The 26,811-nt window shown below is 43.7% G+C and overlaps 1 protein-coding gene across 13 annotated transcripts in view; it reads right to left on the minus strand.

Annotated features, from left to right (window-relative positions):
- LOC129431262 (protein sidekick-2) overlaps positions 1-26,811 on the minus strand; it is a 135,484-nt gene that overhangs the window by 70,257 nt on the left and 38,416 nt on the right. For 7 of the 13 annotated variants that reach the window (XM_073874902.1, XM_073874903.1, XM_073874900.1 and 4 more), the window contains 6 exons: positions 19,842-19,953; positions 19,540-19,700; positions 18,949-19,108; positions 18,548-18,675; positions 18,363-18,464; positions 17,248-17,448 (listed from right to left, as the gene is read on the minus strand). The exons of 1 other annotated variant lie outside the window; for it this stretch is intronic. In XM_073874902.1, coding sequence (XP_073731003.1) covers positions 17,248-17,448; positions 18,363-18,464; positions 18,548-18,675; positions 18,949-19,108; positions 19,540-19,700; positions 19,842-19,953 — 864 coding nt within the window. The remainder of the gene's footprint in view (positions 1-17,247; positions 17,449-18,362; positions 18,465-18,547; positions 18,676-18,948; positions 19,109-19,539; positions 19,701-19,841; positions 19,954-26,811) is intronic. 5 more of the 13 variants (XM_073874905.1, XM_073874899.1, XM_073874904.1 and 2 more) reach the window with 4 other exon arrangements.

A 26,811-nucleotide genomic window follows, 5' to 3' on the forward strand; every position in this document is an offset into this window, starting at 1 on the left:
GTAAGCAGTCTTTCATAATAAAGTTTACCATAGTGAAATAATGTAGAACTAACATTCATTTCAATTAATACTTTCTATGTGCTACATTTGGTGTTTCCATATAGTTTGCACAGTCATGTAGTACATTATAATTACCTTTTGGATGTCTTTGCAACACATTTTCTTCTTCGTTTAGGATTCTGGCAGAGCTAAAGACACCTAAAAAAGTTAAAGCCAATTGCGTTCATTGACGGACATCGTTTATATGGTAACGGCCGTCTGAACTCTCTGGATCGAGCTCGAAGTGGTAAGGCAGTACAGACACCATTCTTTATTGAGAAATATAACTACTTGTTTACGTTGCCTGTGACTCTCAGTCAGGAATAACGTGCTAATTTATTAGCATAATAGGTGCTCTTTAAAGGGACAATAAGTAGGATTTGAAATATTTTTTTAGTCAAAATCAATGTCTTTATTCATAAATATGTCCTCATTGGTGTCAAATTACCTCTGCCAAATATTTGACTTTTCTTTGTAAGCTTAGAATTTCTTCTTTTCATTTACATTGAACGAGTAAGTACTAGAAGGCTTCCATGTCGTTTCGCAATATTGAAAAACTATAAGTCACTGCCCATCTTCCCCTACCTGGCTTCCAGCTCAACTCCTCCCTCTTGCTCCATAACCAGCAAGAGGCTCTATCCGCAGCCTTCCACGTCATGGGAGCTGCTGCCTTCCTCTCCTTCCCTGTCATTCCAATGGCTGTAAGTATTCTCCATAAGGAATCCTCTACAGCCGACCTCGACCGGGAACAGCCAAGGCTGCCATCCTTTCCCCTACACTTGTGCAGCAAGTCTTGGTATTTAAGGGTATTTCTTTTAAAGGCATGTTCATACCACTTTTTCCATGGGACTTTAAGTGTTATGAGGATGATCCTTTTCCTCTTTTCAGACCACAGTACCACATCCGGCCTCAGGGTTGTCTCGACAAACTGGGGGACCTGCAGCCTTCTTCCCAGGTCGACCTTCATTTCCCATGATTGGGCCTTTTGTAGCAGACTGGTTCTTGTTGTCGCTTTGGTTGGTGGCTCTCCCCCTCCCTCACAAACTGGATAGATGTTGTTTTCCAAAGTGGTTGGCGTTTCTTTTTCCTCTCCTGCTGTAAGGTGTTAGCAAGTGTAACGAGCACCTTGTCGTGGCACCATCTGTACCTACCCTGGGTGAGTGCTTTTTTATACCCAGACAGGATGTGTGTCATGGTGCCCCTCTCCCCACAAAGTTTGCACAATTGGTCCTCTCTCATACCCCACTTATGCAAGTTTGTTGGGGTTGGGAGTGTGTCATACACTGATTTCAGCAGGAAGGATATGCAGAATGGTTCTAGTCTCCATAGGTCCGCCCAGGTAATCTTCCTCTTGGGAAGATCCCATCTGGTCCAGGCTCTTTGGGAAGCTAGGTCCACTGCCCTTGATCTTCATCCTTCCTCTTCCAGGTTCTGTACCTACTCTTGAATCATGGCTCTTCTCTCCCTGATTCCTACCTTCCTTCAAGACCTTGTCTCCATGTGTGTGGTGCTCTAATTACATTGCGCAGCTTCAACATGCTCTCAGCTTGTACAACAGACAAATCAGCTGCACACTTGCGACCTTATCTTATAATGACGCCTGCATGTCTGACTTTCATCCTGTGAGTCTCTGTGTGTCATAACGACTCTCAGAAAAGCCTGGGATTCAACCTTTCTGGATATCAGTGTTGATGCATCCATTCATTGTCATGTAAGAGATCATCCTTTTGGCCAGTAATAAAAAAAATTGCATTCTACACTCAACAGTGAGATTGTCCTGAATTGATCAATGGTTGAGGAGTTCCATCCTTTGGCACAAGGCAGCCTCTGCCTTCTTCCAACCTTATGTAATGGAACAGCTTCCACAGCCTTCGGAGGAGCATTGGGCATTTCTTATATACATTGTAGGGTATACAGCTCTAGCCGGGGGCAGACCCTGTTCTGGCCTTATTCACTACCTCTTGGACTTCCTTCCAGGATGGTTCACTGATGTTGAGCTCTTTTTCTGGGGTCCTTATATTGTTGAGGCTTGTATTGGTGTCCAAGGCCTGGTATCTGTAGGTGTCATTGTGGGTATCCCTCAAGAAGGCCTCCACATCTCCTTTGTTGCTGATTAGCCTTCCAGATTTTGCTTCACTCAGCAGAGTTCTGGTGAATTGAAAGGGGTCATTGGTCAACAGGGATCTTATGTTCTGCTTATCCTTTCTCTTCTTTTGAGTGCTTTTTGCTTTTCGGAGTCTGGGGTGCTCCCGGAATTGACTCCTTAAGTCCTTGATGCTTCCTTTTCATCAACAAGAGCTGCTTTGAACTGCTTGGTAAGAGTCTTTATTTCTCCACTCAAATGATGCATTTCCCTCTCTTCTACTTGGCTGGTGTGCAGACTTAATGTTGATTTTCTTCTCCTCAATTCCAAAACACTACCTTGCCAGGTTAAAGGTTATGTTGCGATAGTATTGATTTTCTGCTCAGGCGTACCTGCTAGTGTGGCTTCTAGCACTTTGTCGAGGTCTTGATCTAGTAGGTACTGTCAGGACTGGTATAAAACACACAGAGGCAAGGATCCAATTGCAGATAACTCAAATGTTTAATAAAGATCAAAATGATAGACAGAGAAAAACCACTGGGCTTGCCAGGGAGATATACTGGAAACACTCTCGGGGAATCAAACCACCGCTCTGCCGGTAATAATAGTCCAAGAACACTGTCCAAAGTTCTCTGCAGCAGTGATGTAATAGAAGTCTCAGACGTGCACTGGAGATCGCGCGCCCAGCGCGATGCAGGGAAACGTCTCGGTTACATATGTAACCCTCGTTCCCTGAAGGAAGGGAACGGAGACGTCACGTCGTGACCGACGAATTGGGAACCGCTTCGCGGGTGACCTATCTGCTTCGAGAAACCTTTAAAACGCCAATGAACTTGGCATGCAGATAATTGCATCTGCCGGCGCCGCCCCGCCGCACAGCTATTTGGTGAGCGGCGGGTGCAGTTGTCAAATCGGCTATTTTTTGCTGAGAAAGCTGGACAGAAGGAAAGGGTCCGGCCGATATCAGCAGTGGAACAGCAAACTGTGGCGACGGGACGTGACGTCTCCGTTCCCTTCCTTCAGGGAACGAGGGTTACATATGTAACCGAGACGTTCCCTTTCAGTCGGTCACTACGACGTCGCGTCGTGGCCGACGAATTGGGAATCCCTACCAAAGCGCCACTGAAGCTGACCCTTCCAGTGCCTGCGTAAACCCTCCGACTCTCCCCTTTAAGGGAACGGAAATGGGGTTGAAGCAGAGGCCGGTCACTACTTGTTCCTTAACCCACGATAGTGACTAGGCGAACTGGGAAGCGAACTCGTCAGGCGGGACTAAGATCGCTGCGGAAGAAAAAACCCTCTAGGGGTCTACCACTAAGGTGATAGGGAAGAAGACACGAAGTCTCTAAAAAATACACTCTCTTAGCAACACTAGAGGAACTCCGCTAAGGGAAACGTGGTAAATCATAAACTTTCCACTGAAATACTCACAAAGAAACCACTAGGGGGCGCAATGTGGGCGCTATCCTCACCCAGATAGTCAAGAATACATCTAGTGAGAGGCTGGCAGCCGATGCTCCGCAACATCGGTCACCAAGCGGTGGAAAAGACAAAAAACATTTTTTGTAACGTTTTTGCCTTAATGGCCTTCCATAATGGTGCGGTTTCTGCGCAGCCAAAAAGAAAGGCTCCAAGCCGACACAGGAGCCGTTCCTCGATGTTCTCACTGATCTGACGAGAGAACTCGAGAGGATACCGGCTCAACACGAACACTGTAGAATCTAGTGACGTATTAGGTGTCGCCCAGCCAGCAGCTCTACAAATATCTGAAAGCGAGGAACCACGAGCCAAAGCCCAAGATGAAGCCACGCTTCTGGTTGAATGGGCTCTCAAACCAAAAGGGCAGGGAATGCCCTGTTTCTCATAAGCCAGGGCGATTGTGTCTACAATCCAGTGAGACATCCTCTGTTTAGTGACAGCTCTCCCTTTCTGCTGACCACCGTAACAGACAAAGAGCTGCTCTGAGGTCCGAAAGCTTTGAGTGCGATCCACATACACACGTAGTGCACGTACAGGACATAACAAAGCCATAGCTGGGTCTGCCTCTTCCAAAGGCAGAGCTTGTAAGTTCACCACTTGATCCCTAAAGGGAGTGGTGGGAACTTTAGGCACGTAGCCCGGCCGGGGTCTCAGTGTAACGCTGGATTCAGCCGGCCCGAACTGAAGGCACGAATCGTTGACCGAAAATGCATGAAGATCCCCTATCCTCTTAATAGAAGCCAGTGCGAGGAGCATCAAAGTTTTCATAGTGAGAAACTTGACACTCACCGTCTGCAGAGGCTCGAACGGGCAGTCCCTGAGAGCGTTCAGCACCATGGACAGGTCCCAAGGAGGAATAGAGGGAGGACGCGAAGGATTGAGCCTCCGTGCACCTCTTAAAAACCTAATGACCAGATCGTGCTGACCCACAGATCTACCGTCTATGGGTGCGTGATGCGCGGATATTGCCGCGATATCTACTTTAATAGTAGATGGTGACAGCCTCTTCTCCAAGCGGTGCTGGAGATATGAAAGCACAATACTGATCGGGCATTCTCGGGGGTCCTCTCGTTGAGAAGTACACCAAACAACAAACAGGTTCCATTTCAGCGTATATGCCTGTCTCGTAGACGGCGCTCGCGCTGCAGCGATGGTGTTAGATACCGCCTGGGGTAAATCACCTACAACCTCCGCGCCCCGTCCAGAGACCACACATGGAGGTTCCACAGATCGGGACGGGGGTGCCATAATGTGCCCCCTTCTTGAGACAGAAGGTCCCTCCTCAGGGGAATCCTCCAGGGAGGGGCTGTCGCGAGGAGAGTGAGCTCTGGAAACCAACTCCTGGTGGCCCAATATGGAGCAACTAAAAGAATTTTCTCCTCGTCCTCCCTGACTTTGCACAATGTCTGTGCAATGAGGCACACTGGGGGAAATGCGTATATGCGAAGACCTCTCGGCCAGCTGTGCGCCAATGCATCCACGCCGAGTGATCCCTCGTTCAGTGAATAAAATAGGTGACAGTGGGTTGTTTCTGGAGATGCAAACAGATCTATCTGCGCTCTGCCGAAACGTCTCCAAATCAGCTGGACCGATTGAGGGTGGAGTCGCCATTCGCCGGGGCGCGCTGCTCGGGAAAGCGCGTCTGCCGCTGCGTTGAGCGACCCCGGGATGTGAATGGCACGAAGAGACCTCAGATTCTTCTGACTCCAAAAGAGGAGATGGCGGGCGAGATGCGACATGTGAGGAGAGCGCACTCCGCCTTGGCGATTGATATACGCAACAGTCGCAATGTTGTCTGTGCGAACTAATACATCTTTGCCTCTCAACTCGCTGCTGAAGCGGACGAGCGCAAGATATACAGCCCACAGTTCTCGGCAATTTATGTGCCAATGCAGCTGGGGTGATGTCCATACTCCTGAAGCTGCAAGCTCGCCATACGTGGCTCCCCACCCCGTGTTGGAGGCATCTGTGCATGTCTGGAGACCTGTCTCAGTGGCACCCCCGCCCTGAGAAACGCTGGGTCTGACCACGGGGTGAAAGTGAGACGGCATTTCGGTGTGATCGTGACACGGTGAAAGCCGGTTAGCCACGCTCTCCTCGGGACTCGGTCGTGAAGCCAATGTTGAAGCGGTCTCATATGCAGCAAACCGAGCGGTGTTACAGCCGCGGCTGCAGCCATATGCCCCAGTAATTTCTGAAATTGTTTCAGAGGGACCGCAGTCTTGCCCGAAAACGTATTCAAGCAAGCCAGAATCGACTGAACGCGCGCCTCCGTGAGGCGTGCTGTAAGATTGACCGAATCCAACTCCATGCCGAGAAAAGAGATCTTCTGTGTCGGGCACAGTTTGCTCTTCTCTCGGTTGACCTGAAGACCGAGACGGGCGAGGTGTTTGAGCACCCGATCTAGATGAGTGCAAAGCATTTGACGCGACTGTGCTATAATGAGCCAATCGTCGAGATATGCCAAGATGCGAACACTGCTCTCTCTGAGAGGTTTTAAAGCGCCCTCTGCCACTTTTGTGAAGACGCGGGGAGAGAGAGAGAGCCCGAACGGTAAGACTTTGTACTGATATGCTTTTCCCTCGAACGCAAAGCGGAGAAACGGCCTGTGCCGGGGAAGGATTGAGACATGAAAGTACGCGTCCTTCAGGTCGATGGCTGCAAACCAATCCTGTGGGCGAATGCATTGAAATATGGTTTTCTGCGTAAGCATTTTGAACGGCATCTTGTGAAGTGCTCGATTCAGAACGCGCAGATCCAGGATCGGTCGCAACCCGCCGCTTTTCTTGGGTACAATAAAGTAAGGGCTGTAAAACCCTGACCTCATCTCGGCTGGAGGAACCGGCTGAATCGCGTCTTTCGCCAATAAGACAGCAATCTCTGCACGTAGTACGTGCGCATCGGCGGGTTTCACTATAGTGAAACGGATGGCTGTAAATTTGGGAGGTCGCCGGGCGAATTGTATCGCATAGCCAAGACGGATCGTGCGTAAAAGCCAGCGCGACGGACTGGGAAGTTGCTGCCAAGCTTCCAGATACCGGGCGAGGGGAATTAACGGCACAATCGTAGTACCCGCGGCGAGCGGAACGGCGGTGCTCGATGACGCGCTCTCTTGGGCTGCGTTGACATGTGTATTGTGAGAATGAGCACTCACCTGACTCCGCTGATGGATGGCTGCGCGGGGAAGACTCTGATGAAGATATCTCGGTGCGCTTAAGACATTCGTTGGCGAGAGAGGAGGGGGAGAACGTAGGGTTATGAGCCCATCCGTCACACCCGACTGCCTCTGATGACCTGGAGGAGGAAGAGGAATTCGCTCTTTTTGTGGTTTTGTGGGTGCCGGCTGAAAAGCCGGCGGAACGGAAATTAAAGAAAACCAAAGATTCCCCACCCGGTCCTCCTCCGGGGGGGGAGTGGTGCGTTCACCATCTCCCGAAGAGCGATCCCCTCCACCTCCAGGTCGCCCATCTCAGGGACGCTTAGATTTTCGCTTTCCACCAGGCTTAGCGGGCTGAGCGGGCGGGGCGGGCTGCTGACGGCCGGTTCCTCGCTTCCTTGGACGGCCCCGATGAGGAACGGAGGCGGCCGCCGCTGCAGGACGCCCTCGGCGAGGGGCAGACTGAGGTGCCGACGTCGACGGGGCAGGTGCTGGTCTCTTCCGACGCGGCATGATGTTAGCCAGAGCCTCAGTCTGCTTCTGGGTGGCGGAGACCTGTTGTGCGAAGTCTTCCACCGCCTCGCCGAACAGGCCGGCCTGGGACACCGGGGCGTTTAGAAGCCGGGTTTTGTCGGCATCCCGCATGTCCGCAAGGCACAGCCAGAGGTGGCGCTCCTGGACCACCAGGGTGGACATAGCACGACCGACGGCTTGTGCGGTGGTCTTGGTCGCACGTAGCGCCAGATCCGTAGCCGCACGCAGGTCTTTAAAGACCGCCGAATCGTGACCTCCCTCGTGCAGATCCTTCAGAGCCTTAGCCTGATGAACCTGCAACAAAGCCATGGCATGTATGGCTGAGGCCGCCTCCCCACAGGCCTGGTATGCAGACTCCGTCAGAGCTGACAAATGCCTGCAGGCCCGTGAGGGAAGGGCAGGACGGTCCTTCCAGTAGGAGACGCCGGCAGGACACAACTGCATCGCTACCGAACGCTCCACTGTCGGGATACCGGCATACCCTTTAGCGGCCCCCCCATCGAGGGAGGTGAGGGGTGATGGCTGATATGGACGGTTCCGGGAGGAAAACGGGGTTTTCCACGTCCGAGTCAGCTCATCATGCACCTCGGGAAAGAAAGGTACCGGTGGGGAAGACTGTGAAGCCCGTGCAGCCCCAAAGTACCAATCGTCTAGGCGGGACGGTACGGGAGGGGGAGGAGCTCTCCACTCCAACCCGACCGTCTCCGCAGCCCGAGCAAGCATAGCCGTCATCTCCGGGTCGAGATCAGGAACCGCAACCCTTCCCGAAGGAGGGAGAGGATCCGGATCAACGTCCGAAAATGACGGCCCCCCCTCCGATGTTACGACAGACAGAGAATCCTCGGGAGGTCCAACGGATGCAGCTTGCCGGTTCAGCACCGTGAGGCGGAGGTCGTCTCTCCGTAGCTTCACAGCCGCCTTCTTGGCGGTGATCAGCAACGGAGGGCGGCGTTCCCGGAGAAACGCCACACGACCCCGCAGATCCGCAAGAGTCAGGCTCTCGCAAGCGGAGCATGTCCCTCCCACGAAAGCCGCCTCAGCATGCTGGAGACCCAGACATGAGAGACAACGATCGTGTCCATCGCGAGGACCCATGTACTTGCCGCATCCAGGAGTCGAACACGGACGAAAAGACATCTTTAAAAAGACGCTTAACGCCTGTGAGCAGTGAACAGCTGTCTTTAAAAAGACGCAAGTTCAACTGCAGCTCTTTTAGGGGAAATCACTCTTTTAGCTGTGTAGTTGATGAAGCACACAGGGAGGAGAACGCACACACTCAAATAAAAGAGAGTGAAAAGAAAGAGGTGGAAACACTCGCGAGCCTCGCTGTGGTGCCTTCGCCCAACCAACTGACACGCAGAGATCTATTCACAGGATCAGAGCAGCTTCTCGTGAGCAGTGTTAATCTGCCAGCTTTCGAAGCTAAAAAGCTGATTTGATAACTGCACCTGCCGCTCATTAAATAGCTGTGCGGCGGGGCGGCGCCGGCAGATGCAATTATCTGCATGCCAAGTTCATTGGCGTTTTAAAGGTTTCTCGAAGCAGATAGGTCACCCGCGAAGCGGTTCCCAATTCGTCGGTCACGACGTGACGTCGTAGTGACCGACTGAAAGGGAACCACCGATTCGAATCGGGGAGAGGAGAGATGACAACCGGCAGTATAGCCGGCTGAGGGCTGGTCACCAAACGATCCGTCACAGTGCAGCTGAACAGCGGAGAAACCAGTACGCTGGACAGCGCAAAGCATACAGTCCGATGAAACGGCAGAGCGGCGGAGAGGATCTCACTCAGTGCTACCGGGCAGCGGTCACACACGGGAGACAGTAGAGCATAAGACCGGCAGGGCAGAGAGAGGTGTAATAATCCACAGAAGCGGAGAGGACGGAGGTACTTTAGTCCTAATGAGAGGTAAACGAGAGAAAGCAGACAGAGCAGGCAGAGCAAAAAATGGCAAAAAAGACAAAAAGGTCAAAAATGTAAAAATCCAACAAAAACGGCGAACACGACATGACAAGACTAAAAGCAACATAACAATGACGAACTCGTAAGGAGCAACTAAACACAGAGAGCTTAAATACCAAACGAATGGGGAGACAAATAAGAAACAGGTGATGTCACAGGTGAATGAAATCAGTGCTGATGAGATCACTCCGGTGGCAGACGCGCATGTGAGAGCTGTCAAAACACAAAACACACACACAGAACAAAGCAAAAGAAACAGAACAGTCGAAAAGACCAAAGTCATGACAGGTACCACTCTTTGTTATCACTCCTCTTGGGCCATTCGATTGTTCCCTCGCAGGGTGGGGTTGGCTTCCTGGGGTGACATCAGGTAGGTCCCTCTTGAGGTCTTGAGGTTACACAGGTGCTGAGAGGTCGGGTAGGGCGGAAGACTGGAAGGCTGCCTGAGGCAGTGGTGGTGGATCAAGAGGAGATTCAATGGGGACGGAGATCTCGCTGCCGTGTCCGGGGTCGAGGTGGGGTGGCTGCCATCCGGGGCAGAGACCTCGCTATCATGCTCCTGGGTTGAGGTGGCTGCCGTCCGGGAGGGAGCGGAGGAGTTGCCCCATTTGCCTGCTGCCATCCGCCATAAAGGAAAAGAGTGGGGGACGCAGGACGAACCTCTCAGTAGAGAAACAAGTGGCAGTGTGTCGGGAAATCTGACTTTTTTTCTCCCTCTCTCGTCCTAATACTTCCGGCTCCTTTCTCTCATCTCATCTAATTTGTCCTTACCCCAACGGGAGGCCGGATGCTTACTTTTGAAGGAAGATGCCAGTGTTTACTTTTGTTTTGTTATTAAAGTGTTAAATGTGTTCCATTTCTGCCTTTTTCCTCTCCACTTACATACTTTATTACAACCATATAAATAATTTATTATAGCATGTTAAAATTGCCACTTTCTAGGTGTGAGCAAAATGTGCTTTTTTTGATGTGTCCTTTTAAACTTCTAAACTTCAGTTTTAGTTTTCCTACATCTATATTGCCTGTAAAAAAAGGGTTACTTATCGTAAAATCTGTTCTGTGGTTCCATCTGCTTTTTCTTATTCAATAAGGTCTTCCACTCTGTCAGACTGTTTACTATCCAACTGTCCATCAGAAATGTGTGGCACCTTTAATAATTCCATTTAACAAATACTTGAGAAACATGCTCCTGTTAAAACCAGACTGGTTCCATCTGCATGTGTTTCACCCTGGTTTACTCCGGAACTTCGAGCTATTAAAGCTATGGGATGTCACTTGGAAAGACTGTACAGGAAATCTGGAATCATTGTGTACTCCTTGGCTTTGAAAGAACATTTGCTTAATTATCGTTTAGCCCCATTAATGCCGCAAGATCCTCATACTTCTCTTTCACTATCAAAAATTCTATGTGCAGACCCAAATCTTTGTTTGCTATGGTCAACAAACTCACTAATCCTCCACAACATGTTATTTCTGGCTCTGATGTGCTTGTGAATAATTTTTCTCATTTCTTTTGAAAGAAAGTTATACAACTGACTCAAATGTTCACTTGATGACAGCTGACTCAGCTAACTTAACAAACTCTCTCACTACTTTTACTCTCACCACTTCAGCTGCCATAAGTGATCTAATTATGAAGTCTAATTCTACACAAGGTTATTTTCATAAACGAAAACTGAAACTAAGACTAAAACTATCAGCTAAAAAACATTTTCGTTAACTGAAATAAAATAAAAAATTCATAATAAATGAAAAACTAAAACTAAACGAAACGAGCAACAGTTATTGAAAAACTAACTGAAATAAAATAATAATTATAAAAAAATAAGTATTCGTTTTCGTAATTAATAAGCTCTCATCCCATGGCGGAAAATCTGAACAGGCTTTATAATAGACCCCTTAATCGCCAACGTCACTGTGACGTCACCGCTCTAGCTGAAGGCAAAACATAAGGAAGAACTTATAACAGGCACGCTAAAAGTTGAGGTTTTGACTTTAAAATGTCGTCTTCTTGTGTTTTTGGCTACCAAAATAGAAGGAACAGCACTTTTGGTTCAAAACAAAAAGTTTAACCGGGTCCCGGCAGACATTCCTTCACAGAAATAAAAAGGCAATTGTGGTTGAATGGACGGAGACGATCGCAAATAATGCTCATGTTTGCAGTGCACACTTCATATCAGGTAAATTAATCTATGCATCTGTATTGGTGTGTTGGTCTTATCTAGTACAAATCAGAAAGTTTCTGTTTTATAGGTGATGATAAGTCAGTGCACTAGCTAGCGTAAATGTTAAACATACATACAGCGATAGATGTGTGTGTCATCCTTTGAATGATCTCTTAAAATAATCCCCATTGCTTATCATAGTTAGCCCAGCGATAGGTTACAAGCCTTGACAAAATTCTCCAAACCAGCCGAAAATACTTAGGAAATATCCAAAACCTGGTTAAAATGTTTCCAATGAGAACAAGATACAAGAACTAATTGTTACAGAGTTAATTTACAAAAATAGCTATTACGAAGAGTAAGTAACTTTACATATTCGGACAGTTCCGAACCTTCTTCTGCATCTATGTTTAATAAATCCCTCCTAAAACGTCCTAGCTTACGCTTGTCAGCATTGCATCCGCGCCTCTTTTTGCCTCCAACTAATCCCCGCCTACCCGGAGACTTTGCAAAGTTTACAAACTTTTAAGGAGGCTTTACTTGTTTAAGGAGGCTTTACTTTGACAGCAACCTCAGTTAACTGATAAATATGTCAGACAGTATAGCTGCTGTTAGCTGCTAAACAGAGGTGGGTAGTAACGAATTACATTTACTTCGTTACATTTACTTGAGTACATTTTTCGGGTAACTAGTACTTTTAGAGTAAATTTAAGGATGGGTACTTTTACTCTTACTCAAGTACATTTCTAGTGAAAAAACTGTACTTTTACTTCGCTACATTCGGCGGCGTTACTGCGCTACTGTCAAATGGTAATAATTAATGAATATATATATTTTTTTTAAGTTTATAGGGCGTGTTCGAAAGTTGCGCGAAAAAGGCTGCGTCACCCTTTAGGGCGCGACCGCGAGGTCACCCTTTTAGCGCGCGCGACCGCGCGGCCGCGTAGGGGATAGGAGAAGCAGATGAGGGCGCGTGTGCGTTGTGCGAGTTATCGGAGGCAGATCATGCGTGGCTTCAAGCTCGGTCTATGTTTTTACTCCAAGAGGTCAAAAAGAATAGTTTCATAATGTGCTGCGTGCTTTGTTCAATAAACGAGCTGACATCTCAGCGAACAGGAATTCAAGATCCAGCCTGAAGTAAGTGTCACAGTATGTCTATTTGAACAGTATTAATGGTCATTTCACACACTGTCGGAGTTTTTTTGCCATATGCACTCTTGTGCAAGCGATTACAAATCCTAATGTAAGTTAAACCATACAAACAGCACGTTCACATCTGCCAATTCCATATCATTTCCCCACAACTAAACAAACTTAACAGAATAATGTAATGACTGCATTTATACACAAATCCGGACACCTCACTAATGTGTAGAAAATACATTCAAATAAAAACGGGATTGTATTTTATTTAAATCCTTCCTAAAGAATGAATGAATAAAAATAAAAGAATAAAGATTGATTTGAAAGAAACATGTATTATAAATTATAATAAATGTAGAGATGATTTGCAAAAACAGATACTGTAAGTTCCATATGAAATTCTAAAATGATCATTTTTATTAAGCTCCTGTTTATGTTCAGTAATTGCACTTTAATGGCAATGAAAATAACCTATTCATATAAAAACATGATAACAAACACACACACACGTTCTTATTTGTTTACTGTTTGCATGTTTAAAGGCAGACGCTGACAAGTTTGTGTTGTGAACATGAAAATAAATACAGAGTTAACCGTCAGAAAAACATCTGTGTGTGTGTGTGTGTGTGTGTGTGTGTGTGTGTTTGAGATTTTTTCTCAAACGACACATTATGTGATGTTAATGTACCCATTGCAGGACTAAGATAGGCTGCTTACTTGTATATAAGCAGAACAATGAGACTCTTAAGGAGAGGTTTGTGAAAACCCTCCAAGAAGTCTGAAATTCAGTGCTTTTGCGCTACTTCAGATCAGATCAGAAGTAACGAGTAACTAACTACTTGAGTAGTTTTTTCATCTAATACTTTTTTACTCTTACTCAAGTAAATAATTAGATTGATACTTTTACTTTTACTTGAGTACATTTTTGTATAAGTACTTGTACTTTTACTTGAGTACAGATTTTGGGTACTCTACCCACCTCTGCTGCTAAACTATAATTACTAAAACTATAACTGAAACTAAATAAAATAAAAACTAAATAGAAATGTGTTTGCAAAATAAAAACTAAACTAAAACTAACAAAACCATTCATGAAACTAACTAAAACTAAACTTAAATTTAAAGCAAAATTGAAAACGATACTAAAATAAAAACTAATTTAAAAAAGCAAAACTATAATAACCTTGATTCTACATCCTGCCAGCTAGACCCAATACCCCCTTAAGTTTTGCTTAAGATGTGTGTTCCTGAGGTTGAGCATTTCATAACACATATAATAAACTTTAGTTTAGTATCAGCCATTGTTCCAGCAGAATAAAAAATGGCTGCAGTGACCCCATTCTTAAAAACGTGGCCTTGACCATCTAAACATGACAACCTGATCTCACGAATTTCCGTGGCATAGTCACGGAATTTTGTGCTCATTTTTCCGTGGCATTCTCACGGATCTCCGCATTTTTCCGTGGCCCTGCTACGGACTGTCTTTTCCGTGGCATTCTCACGGATTGGTTACTCAACTGTTTTGTCCTATTTTCTTACCATTTTTGCTTCGGTTTAGGGTTAGATTTACATGAAATGACATCCCTACCCAAACCCAACTCTAACCCTAACGCCAGGCGACAATTGTTTAAAGTTTAGAAAATATAAAAGAATAAATCAGAAAAAATAGTATAAACCAATAGTTAAAGTGACATACTAATGCAAACACCAAATCTAACCCTAAGCCGAAGCGAAAATGGTTTGAAAACAGGAAAAAGCAGTTGAGTAACCAATCCGTGGGAATGCCACGGAAAAAGACAGTCCGTAGCAGGGCCACAGAAAAATGCGGCGATCCGTGAGAATGCCACTGAAAAATGAGCACAAAATTCCGTGACTATACCACGGAACTTTGTGAGATCATGTTGCAACATGAATAACTACATTCTGATTAGGGCTGGGCGATATGGCAAAAATGTGATCTCGAAAAAAAAAATCCATATTGGCCGATAACGATATACGATTTCGATATAAGATGCTAATGCTTCCAGCTTTAAAAGAGTATGCCAACATGACTGAAGCCACAAAAATAAGAGAGTTCATTAAATACATTTTTAATCTGCTCCTCATCTGTTTTTTTAGACAGCCAAACCACTTCCATATAACAGAATTTGTGCTACCTTTTTTGTCCACAATTTCATCATCTTTGGATAATTATGTATTACATAGGCCGATGTATTTTGGCTGTCACTACAACAATGCTACTGACAAGCAACCAAATCTTTAATTTTTCCACTTAATCATAAGACTATTATATTTATCTTGTTTTACTTTTCAGGCATCTGTATTAGATGTAAATATATTAGTTATGAAATTGTCTGTCAACATGATTTATCAATAGCAATAAATACAAATAATACACTGCACAGTCCTCACTGAATGAATTAAATGTGCAGCTGCGAAATTTATTCAGTTAATACTAATAGTAGTGAGGAGTTTTCATTTTTTTGTGTGTAATGGACATTTCTGACACAGAAAGCAGCAGGCTACTGTCACTTTAAGACCCAAGACAGCTTTAAGACTGCACTGTTTCAATATAGGCTATTGATAAACATACAGCTGTTTATATTCACTTAAACTAGAAAGAAAACATAGTTTAGTGATCACCGATGTGTTGACTGCTCTCGTGAGCCCTCGTATCAGAGGAGCAACATATATGAGCTATACACGCTGGTAAACAGATGTCAAGCGCGTCGCATTGTGGAAAGGCATAGTCACACACTCCCGTGCACACCAAAGCTTTTACGCCCGCGGCCGGCGCATGTTTTCAATTGATTTCAATGGAAACTCAGCGTTTTTCAAATTATGGTAGCTAGCGGGTTTTTTCAGCGCTGAGCGCCAAGAGTTAAAAAATATTAAACTTTGAGGGACAAACTCCGCTCGTCAATGTCAGTTCTCACATGGCCGTCCAAATACAGTGGAGAAGGGGTGGGACATTACCACAACAACCAGCCGGCTCACAGCTGAAGTATCAGCGCTACCAAAGTGCTTGGTTGAAAAACAGCTGACATTCAGCGTCCTCAAGACGTTTTCAGCCGCGTTTAAAAGTTTTGGTGTGTCCAGCCTCATAATGCAACCTGCTTGTGCTTTAATAAGGCGCTTGTCATTGTTTGCGATCCATGACGAGAAACGCATTACACAAAAGTACTGATCAATCCATATAGAGTAAAAATGTCCGGAGCTTATCATCGTTATAGTTTTAAATTTTATCGCGATTCGATGTGATATCGTTTATCGGCACAGCCCTAATTCTGATTCTTCTTGATCTAAGCTCTGCTTTTGACACGGTCTGCCATGAAATACTTCTCTCCCGCCGGTTTCACTGGTTCAGCTCTTTCCTGGCTCATTTCCTATATTAGCGACAGAAAATATTATATCACCATACAAGTTTATGTAAATCTGCTATTGCCATGGTCTCACAGGGTGTTCCTCAAGGTTCAGTTCTTGGTCCACGTCTGTTTATCATTTATATTTCTCCACTTGGTGACATTATATGCATGCATGAACTTAAATTTCATTGCTATGCTGATGACATTCAAATCTACCTTACCTCCAGCTCTGATAGGCTATCCCTGCCTGACTCACTCACTGCATGTATCAGGGATATAAAACACTGGATGTCTTTGAATTTTCTTAAACTAAATAACAATAAAACTGAAATATTGTTGATTGGCTCTACTACATTTGTCAAAAGGAAATATTGTTGATTGGCTCTACTACATTTGTCAAAAGGTTGGACCTGTCCTTTGAAATTGATGGGATTCATGTTAAGCCTTCTTCATCTGTCCGTAAACTTGGTGTCTTATTTGACTCCTTTCTATCTTTTGCCTCTCTTATTTCTTCTGTTGTTAAAAACAACTTTTTTCTATCTTCGCAATATTGCACATCTTCGACCTTCTCTCACTCTAGGTGATGCTGAAATCTTAATCCATGCACTCATCACATCACGTCTGGACTATTGCAATGTATTGTTTCTTGGTCTTCCTAAATAACTCATAGCTAGGCTACAGTATGTTCAAAATTCTGCAGCAAGAGTTCTCACCTCCACCAGGCGATCTGCTCACATTACTTGTCTACTGCATGATCTTCACTGGCTACCTGCTGGGTCACGCATTCACTTTAAGATATTGCTTCTCACATTCAAGGCATAAAATGGTTCTCCTGCCCGGTCCCTCAGATCATCTGAGCTTGGTCTTTTGTCTATTCCTCGTTTTCGGTAGTCCACTGTAGGTGGTATGTCATTTAGTGTTAATGCTAATAATGGAAATTATAGAATTCTCTACCCCTTCCGTAATACATCAACTTTGCCTACTTTCAAGACCCAACTAAAACGTATCTTTCAATATTGAATTTGGATAATGTAGTTGTGGTTGTCATAATGTTTTTGTATTGTGTATGTGGCCTTATGTGTTCTGTTTTGTGCATGTGGATATGTTAATGTATTGTATAATACTATGTAGTGACCTTGAGCCATGTAAAGGCGCTATATAAATAATTATAAAAACTTTTATAATAACTTTAATTAGTAAGTCATTGATAAGTTACAATATATTTACATAGCTAAAAATATACCATAGAGTGGTATATTGTGTACCATATCCATAAACAGAGGGCATAGCCATACGAAGAGTATGTTCAAATGATCTTACTTGCAGTGGGGGTGATGTAGGATTCAGATTCAGAACTGGGTTCACTATTTCCGATCTCATTCACAGCTCTGACCCGGAAATGATACTTGCAGAACGGCTGCAGATGAATCTCAATCTGTTTGATGTCTTGATGAACTCTCTCATATTCCCGCCATGTGCTTGCATTTGTACACTGCTCCTCCTTCATCTCTATAATATATTCTGATGGACAACAAAAAAGAAAGCTTAGAGACAGGCATGCCTACAGTATTTGCTCTATACCGTAATATAACATAAGGGATAATCAACGGTCTGTCGTGCATTAAAGGGGTCATATTATGAGATTTTTAAAAAAAATGTAGAAGGAATCTTTGGTGTCCCAGGAGTGCGTGGGTGAGGTTTTGGCTCAAAGTACTCCACGGATAATTTATTATAGCATGTTAATATTGCTCATGTGTAGGCCTGAGCAAAAGTGTGCCATTTTGGGGTGTGTTGTTTAAAATGCAAAAGAGTGGATGAAATGCAAACACTCATCACAATGATGGTGGTTTGTTGTAATTTAAACTTAATTGTGCTGTCAATTCCTTCTTCCTCTTTCCCTCTGTACTAAATGTCAGTGCCGTGGTTGGATAGTGCAGATTAAGGGGGCGGTGTTATTGTAATTCACCTTGCTACCTACCTCACAAAACAGGCGAAATCTGAACGACCTAATTTTTCACATGCTTGCAGAAAATGGCTTACTGAAATTAAGTTACTGGGTTGATTTTTTCTAGGTTGATAGAAGCACTGGGGACCCAATTATAGCACTTAAACATGAAAAAATTTTCAAATTTTCACGCTATGACCCCTTTAAAGGATTTTAACTGCACGAATGGGTAAAAATAAGTTATTTTATCAGCTACTGTGCATTAAACAAATTAAACAAATTACAGCCAATTAGAATCAAGAAAAACTCTGAAAAAAACATGCTTTCTTTTTGCATTCAATTTTGTGTTCTAAAGTTGGTCAAATAATCATTAAGTAAAGAGCTGATATCGCTTGTCCTTCATTTCTACACTGTTCATGCAAACAGACTAAGGATCCCAAAAGTTTAGTAGTCTAGACACAGTTCAGATAATGGTTTTCATTAGAATTACCAAAAACAGGGCTGTTGTTTTCATCGCCAGCCATCCAGGTCATAGTAACGCTTCGCTCCCTCTTTTCAGATATCTCCACAGAAAGAGGAGCGCCTGGTTTGTCTGAGGATGGTCAAGTGCAAAGATTGATTAGATAATACTGTAGAGCTGTGTAAACCTAAGTGTTGATCTGTTGAGAGATTTACCCTGAACTGTAATGGAGCCGCTGGCTTCATCTGAATCTAGTTCAGTACTGATCTCACAACCGTATTCTCCTGAATCCTGAATCTGTACATCTGTCACCTTCAGAGAGCCATTTGGATAGTCAGTGTACCTGCAGTCACGTGACAAAACCAAAAACACTATAAACCCCATGGCACAACTCAGCAACTGGCAACAATAATGTTTTGTCATTTCAGGATATTGCTGTGATGAGCTGGAGCTTCCAGAAGAGAAACAATTACACTTTTTAAAAGTCGACTATAGAGCGCTGATGTAATACTGATCCACATACAGATAGTTATCCACTGATATACGTCATCTAAAATGGCTATTTTTGTCATTATATCTGTCATCACTAGATGTAACTGTTGTTGTATTTATTTACTTGTCGTCGTTAGAAGATGCCGCAATCTTTTGTCCATCCTTCTTCCACTGAAGGGTGAGATTTTTTAACTGGTGGTCCACGCTATATTTGCATTGTAAAACAGCATCATCTCCACGAACGACCCGCAAGTGTTGTGGAGGAGCCACGATTTTTGTTCTGTCTGGAGAAATTAAAACAGGATTCAGTTTACTTCCATCATGTGTACGTCTGTGTGACAACAAACATAGAGTTGTGTAGAAGAATTCATTGATTTCAATTCAAAGAAAGCAATCTGAGCTGAATGTGAGCTTGCAGAGAATTTCTGTCTGAAACATTCCCTTGTGAGAAACTGACCGGGATGTCAAGTGCACCACAGCTTTATGAAACCCATCAGTATTTACTGTTATCCTCAAAACAAAAAGTAAATTTTTATCAGTCCGATATCAATGATCTGAGATCCTATGGCTGTATGATGTATGTGGGTTTATGCCGTCAGATAGATTTTCTCTGAACAACAGACACGATGGATGCACAATGTGCATGACAATGGCAATTTCACTAAGTAAAAGGAACAATTTTGTTGTGGTGTTAAACAATAATCTGAATACTTACTGAAGACTTCGACTATGGCACTGATGGTCACGTTACTGTCTCTCACTGAACACGTGTAAATGCCACTCTCCTCCTGACTCACATTACTGATCTGAAGATTTCCATTGGCAATTTGAGACATTTTAGCATTGGACAAAGCTGGACTAGAGTCGAAAATCTTCCTGCAAACATCATTCAACAAATACATCACTGCTACTGTGGTTTGTCTCTTCACATTAACCCTTGCATAATTAAACACAATCATTGTACTGTATGTTCATTCATATGTTTCAAAAATATCATTGCTTATATTTTGTGCCTACCAGTCCACCTTGGGTCTCGGGGAACCAAACGTTCTGCATTTAAGTACGACGATTGATCCAGTTGTTTTCCTGTACACTAATCCATCAGCTGTCAAGATCTGAGGAGGAAGCTCTGACAGAAAAATTAGAAGAAAAAATACTTATAACATATATAACTGTCAGCAGTGCTTGTGGAGGGACTTGACTGGAGACAATCATCTTTTATTACCATTCAATGATATGTGGATTATATATTACTACTTTATAGTTTTATACATTTTTTTGCAGTGAAGTCTGTTACACGTAGCAGAGTTTTTACTAAAAAATATATATGGTATTTATTTCTAAAACATGCCGTGAGAAGTCAAATATAAACAAACAACAACGGTTGACAAAGCAGTTCAACTGAATGTCAATTTACCATCTAACTGTAAAATCTTTAAAAATCATAGAAATACTTATTATTTAGTAATAAACACATAATAAATAGCAAATACATCCGAAGATTCTTCTCACTTTCATTCACCTTAAGTGAATGTACAGTATTGTTCAAAATAATAGCAGTACAAATTGACTAACCAGAATAATCAAGGTTTTTAGTATATTTTTTATTGCTACGTGGCAAACAAGTTACCAGTAGGTTCAGTAGATTCTCAGAAAACAAACAAGACCCAGCATTCATGATATGCACGCTCTTAAGGCTGTGCAATTGGGCAATTAGTTGAAAGGGGTGTGTTCAAAAAAATAGCAGTGTCTACCTTTGACTGTACAAACTCAAAACTATTTTGTACAAACATTTTTTTTTCTGGGATTTAGCAATCCTGTGAATCACTAAACTAATATTTAGTTGTATGACCACAGTTTTTTAAAACTGCTTGACATCTGTGTGGCATGGAGTCAACCAACTTGTGGCACCTCTCAGCTGTTATTCCACTCCATGATTCTTTAACAACATTCCACAATTCATTCACATTTCTTGGTTTTGCTTCAGAAACAGCATTTTTGATATCACCCCACAAGTTCTCAATTGGATTAAGGTCTGGAGATTGGGCTGGCCACTCCATAACATTAATTTTGTTGGTTTGGAACCAAGACTTTGCCCGTTAACTAGTGTGTTATGGGTCATTGTCTTGTTGAAACAACCATTTCAAGGGCATGTCCTCTTCAGCATAGGGGAACATGACCTCTTCAAGTATTTTAACATATGCTAACTGATCCATGATTCCTGGTATGCGATAAATAGGCCCAACACCATAGTAGGAGAAACATGCCCATATCATGATGCTTGCACCTCCATGCTTCACTGTCTTCACTGTGTACTGTGGCTTGAATTCAGAGTTTGGGGGTCGTCTCACAAACTGCCTGTGGCCCTTGGACCCAAAAAGAACAATTTTACTCTCATCAGTCCACAAAATGTTCCTCCATTTCTCTTCAGGCCAGTTGATGTGTTCTTTGGCAAATTGTAACCTCTTCTGCACATGCCTTTTTTTAACAGAGGGACTTTGCGGGGGATTCTTGAAAATAGATTAGCTTCACACAGACGTCTTCTAACTGTCACAGTACTTACAGGTAACTCCAGACTGTCTTTGATCATCCTGGAGGTGATCATTGGCTGAGCCTTTGCCATTCTGGTTATTCTTCTATCCATTTTGATGGTTGTCTTCCGTTTTCTTCCACGTCTCTCTGGTTTTGCTCTCCATTTTAAGGCATTGGAGATCATTTTAGCTGAACAGCCTATCATTTTTTGCACCTCTTTATAGGTTTTCCCCTCTCCAATCAACTTTTTAATCAAAGTACGCTGTTCTTCTGAACAATGTCTTGAACGACCCATTTTCCTCAGCTTTCAAATGCATGTTCAACAAGTGTTGGCTTCATCCTTAAATAGGGGCCACCTGATTCACACCTGTTTCTTCTTTGAATGCCACACTGCTATTTTTTTGAACACACCCCTTTCAACTAATTCAACTAATTGCCCAATTGCACAGCCTTAAGAGCGTGCATATCATGAATGCTGGGTCTCATTTGTTTTCTGAGAATCTACTGAACCTTCTGGTAACTTGTTTGCCACGTAGCAATAAAAAAATATACTAAAAATCTTGATTATTCTGGTTAGTCACATTGTACTGCTATTATTTTGAACAAGACTGTATATAGTATATAGTTTGTCAAGTCAAGTCAGTCAAGTAATCCTGTTGTGTAGTCTTTGTCAAGTTTATTCTTTTGTTTTAGTCAAGTCTGTTTTTACCATTTACCTATTCTTGTTGTTTTGCCCCCTCGTGGGTTTTGCTTTTCTGTGTATTTCCCAAATAAAGTCTTTGAGTTCACCCATGTAGTCTGCACTTGGGTTCTGACAAATACCCCCAATGGTGGGTCGGCAGTGGTGATTAAGTCACTGCCCATCTTCCCCTCCTGGCTTCGCCTTGGGGCCGCCTTGAATTGTAGCTGCATTCCACCAAGGTAGCTGGTGATAATTTTTTTGATGTGTTGCGGGATGTGGTAGTGGTCTAATGCTGCATGGTTGATGCCATGAGGGATTGTTCCATAGGCATTGGACAAATCCAGCCAGACAACATTTAGGTTGCCCTTGCTGGCGTAGCCTCACGGGTCATCTGACTGAGAACTCCGGTGTGTTCCAGGCATCCAGAAAAGCCTGGGATTCCACCTATTTTGGATAGCAGTGTTGATGTATCCATTCTTTGTCATGTAAGAGAAGATCTTGCATTCTACACTCAACAGTAAGATTGTTCTGAATAGATTATTGTTGTGATAGAATTGACTTTCTGCTCAGCTGTCCTTGCTAGTGTCTCTTCTAGCACTTTGTCGAGGTCTTGATCTATAAGGTACCCCTCTTTGTTATCTCTCATCTTGGTTAATTTGATTTGTTCCCACACAAGGTGGGGTTGGCTCAATGGGGTGACATCAGGTAGGTCCCTCCTGAGGTCTTGGGTGACACAGGTGCTGAGAGATCTCCAGTACTGTGGGGTGCTTCCTACCTGGAGTTCTCCTGCGTCTCAGCAGGTGCTACCACTGTGCGATGCTCCTGTTACCCCTCTTTTTCACTGTTTGTTCGGCTTTGGTGTATTTTAAGCCCTCTTTTGTTCTTGCAGGGTCTTTTCCGCACTGACACTTTACTTCCAATGTCCTTTTGGTTAATGTTGTTTGAGTGAGCCGTCTCTATGTTCGTATTTCATTCCTGGCAGTTACCGATGTGTCTGTCGTGTCAAGTCTTTTACCCCCCCCCCCCCTTGGGAGACTCTGGGGGTATCGCTCTTTATTATCCATAGCAAGTGCCGTGGATGTGTTTGTTAACCTCATACACCCACACCAGTCTTTCCTGGAGGTCAGCTGTCTTTCCAGCGTCACCAAACTTTCTTGGTTGCCACCCAGACTTTCCTGGAAGTCAATGGTTGTCCAGAGTATCTAAATAGCAAATACATCCAAAGATGCTTCTCACTTTCATTCACCTTAAGTGAATGTAGCCCTTGCCAGGATGGGTTGATTTCGTCAGACAGTACCCATTGTTCATTGGGTGTTTCGACCTATATCTGCAACACCCTCCCAGTGGTGGTTAGCAGTGGTGGCCAAGTCACTGCCTATCTTCTCCACATGACTTCCAGCTCAACTCCTCCCTCCTGCTCCATAGCCAGCAAGAAGCCTTTTCTGCAGCCTCCCCCATCATGTGAGCTGCTGCCTTCTTCTCCTTCCCTGTCATTCCAGTGGCTGTAAACATTATCCTTACTGACTGAGCAGGGAATCCTCTACAGCTGACCTCGACCAGGAACAGCCAAGCCTGCCATTTAAGTTTCTTCCTTTCAAAGGCCCCAACTCAAAGGATGACCTTTTTCCCCTCTTCAGATCACAGTACCACATTCGACCTCAGGGTTGTCTGGACAAACTCGGGGAACTGCAGCCTTCCTCCCAGGTCGACCTTCATTTCCCATGATTGGGCCTTTTGTAGAAGACTGATTGCTGTTGTCGCTGTGGTTGGTGGCTTTCTCTCCTCCCTTACAAACTGGATCGATGTTGTTTTCCGAAGTGGTTGTCATTTCTTTTTCCTCTCCTGCTTTAAGGTGTTAGCAAGTGTCACAAACTTGTTGTGGTCGTCTGTACCTACCCTGAGTGAGTGCATTGTTACACCCGGACAGGATGTGTGCCATGGTGCCCCTCTCCCCACAAAGTTTGCACAATGGGTCCTCTCTCATACCCCACTTATGCAAGTTTGTTGGGGTTGGGGTTGTGTCATACACTGATCTCAGCAGGAAAAATATGGGGAAGGGTTTCAGTCTCCATAGGTCCTCTCAGGTAATCTTCCTCTTGGGAAGATCCCATCTGGTCCAGGCTCTTTGGGAAGTTAGGTCTACTGCCCTTGATCTCCGTCTTTCCTCTTCCAGGTTCTGTACCTCCCTTAAATCATGGCTCTTCTTTCACTGATTCCTGCCTTCCTCCACTGTTGGAATTGGGGTTCCAAGACCCTGTGCCTGGTCCTCCTATTACATCACACAGCTTCAACATGCGATCAGCTTGTGCAACAGACAAATCAGCTGCCCAATTGTGACCTGATCTTGTAATGATGCCTGCATGTCTGACTTGTTCATCCTGTGAGTCTCTGTATGTCATTATGACACTGCATTTTGTAACTTGAATTCCTTTACCACGGAAGACAGCGGTAGCTGGAGCTGCCCTGATCTTATATAGAGGCCTACCGCAGTGAAACCAACCCCCTTCGGAGGTACTTATTGATCTTTCTCCTCAATCCTTCAACGCTTGTCATTGGGACCTTATACACAGTCAGCAGCCACATAAGTCTTGGCAACAGTCCGTGTTGACAGAGCCAAGCTTTAAAGTTCCAGAGTTTCCCATAAAATGATAATGTTGTACTGTTGTGTAGGGTAAATGAGTGTACTGTATTACTGTTGAAGAGAAGCAATACTGTCATAAAGGGGACATTTCACAAAACTTTTTAAAGATATGTGAGCCGTCACGGAAACCAGTGACACAAGTTGGCAGCACCAGTTTCGAGATTATGAGAAACAAAGTTTTTTTTTTCAAAATTTGTGATTTTCGTTTTATTGCAGAATCTGTTAGTTGAGATCACGAAGAAGCCTCTCCATGTTTGAGATAGCAGTTTTTGTATATTTAAAAGTGTACATTTTGCGGTTGAAATCGGCTTGTTTTTCCGGAGATTCTAGCGTGCAGTGTCATTGTCTGTGTGTATTTACATACTGTATAAGCGGCTTGTGTTTTCGCCCCCGCCCCCAAAGGGAACAGCGTGACTACTAAATAAGGATAGTTCACCTAAAAATGAAAATAATGTAATTAATGACTTGCTCTTATGTTGTTCTAAACTCGGAAGACCTCCGTTCATCTTCGGAACACAGTTTTAACATTAACCATGTCCAGAAAGGTAATAAAAACATCATCAAAGTAGTCCATGTGACATCAGTGGGTCAGTTAGAATGTGTTGAAGCATTGAAAATACATTTTGGTCCAAAAATAGCAAGAATTACGACTTTGGGAATTACGACTTATGAAGTCACGTGACTGTAGTGATGCGGCTGACCTGTTCCTCAGACATGTTTGCTAAGTTTTTTTTTCAAACTTATAGCGTGCATCTCCCCAGGCTGTAAACAAAGCTCGGCGCACAAAACAAAAGAAAAAAAGTCACTGACTTTATGCGTCGCCGCAGTCGAATGACGTCAAAGTACCGCTAGAACTCTTCAAGAAATCTTATGGCGTAGTTAAATTTCGACTCCCTCTTGCGGTACTTTGACGTCATCTGTCTGTCAGTTCTTGCAGCGCAAGTCAAACACACACAAAAAAGTCACACAGAGATCGTTGAATTTGTTATATAATTGGCTACATGTTTTGTCTATCAATATTTTCCATGAAGTCATTGGCTGATGGAGGAACGAGCGAGCGATTGGTTACATACCTAAAGGATGTCAAGTTTTCGACGGTGCTGTTTGGATTATCTATTATACTACCTCCCTATTTTAAATACAAACTTTGAAGGTGGGTCCATGTGTTTAACGGAACTTAAATTATCGGAGTGTAATCTCATATACCCGTATATGTTACGATGTAAATAGTCCTCAGATTGTATATCATATTCTATTACCAGATGTTCATGCAAAATCTAATGTAAACAATAGACTATATATCTATATATTTCACGGATTAAACACATTTGTGGACAAAAAATGGTCATTGGATGATTCACACATCTGAAACAGACTGGATTCTACTTTATTTTTGCATGTTGTCATCCGGAATTCTATCACAAAATACTACATATGATGCTAGAACATCTGTATTTCAAAACGCCTTTACAGGGGGTATGGCTTAGCTAAATGAGATGTAAAAGAGCCCTATTGTCTCTCCAGGCAGGGAAAAGTGTTAACTTTTCTTTCTCAATTTTCTAGGCATTCTCTTTCTTGAATGTGTTATATTCAAATGGCCACAACTTCTCCAAATCTTATCAGATTTCCATGTGTTACACATTGTTGAAAAGCTTAGAAACTGCACTTTCAGATTAACTCAAAATGCCCTGGATCCAACTTGTGTCCCTTCTTTCCGTGACTGGTCACATATCTTTGAAAATTTTAAATAAATCTTTGGTGTTCCCAGTTCCCATTGCCACTTTCTAGGTGTGAGCAAAAATGTGCCGTTTTGGGGTGTGTCCTTTTAAATGCAAATGAGCTGATGAAATGCAAACACTAATCGCCATGATGGTGGTGTAAGAGTCGTCATTGTCTTGTGTTAGTTCTAATCGCATAAAGTGTTGTCACTTGTGTTGCAATCACCATCCCATTTCCTTGATTGTTTCCACCTGTAGTCCTGTGTATTTATTCCCCCTCCTGAGTTGCAGTCTTTGTCTGGTATTGTCTATTGTGAGCACGTTTGTGAAATTTTTTGAGTTTCATTAAAGTTATATGTCCTTTTGTATCCCGTCATCAACGTCTTCATCCCGTGCATGACAGAATACTAGACC

The sequence above is a fragment of the Misgurnus anguillicaudatus genome, chromosome 13 (genome assembly GCF_027580225.2).
Source record: "Misgurnus anguillicaudatus chromosome 13, ASM2758022v2, whole genome shotgun sequence".
Taxonomy (NCBI): Eukaryota; Metazoa; Chordata; class Actinopteri; order Cypriniformes; family Cobitidae; genus Misgurnus; species Misgurnus anguillicaudatus.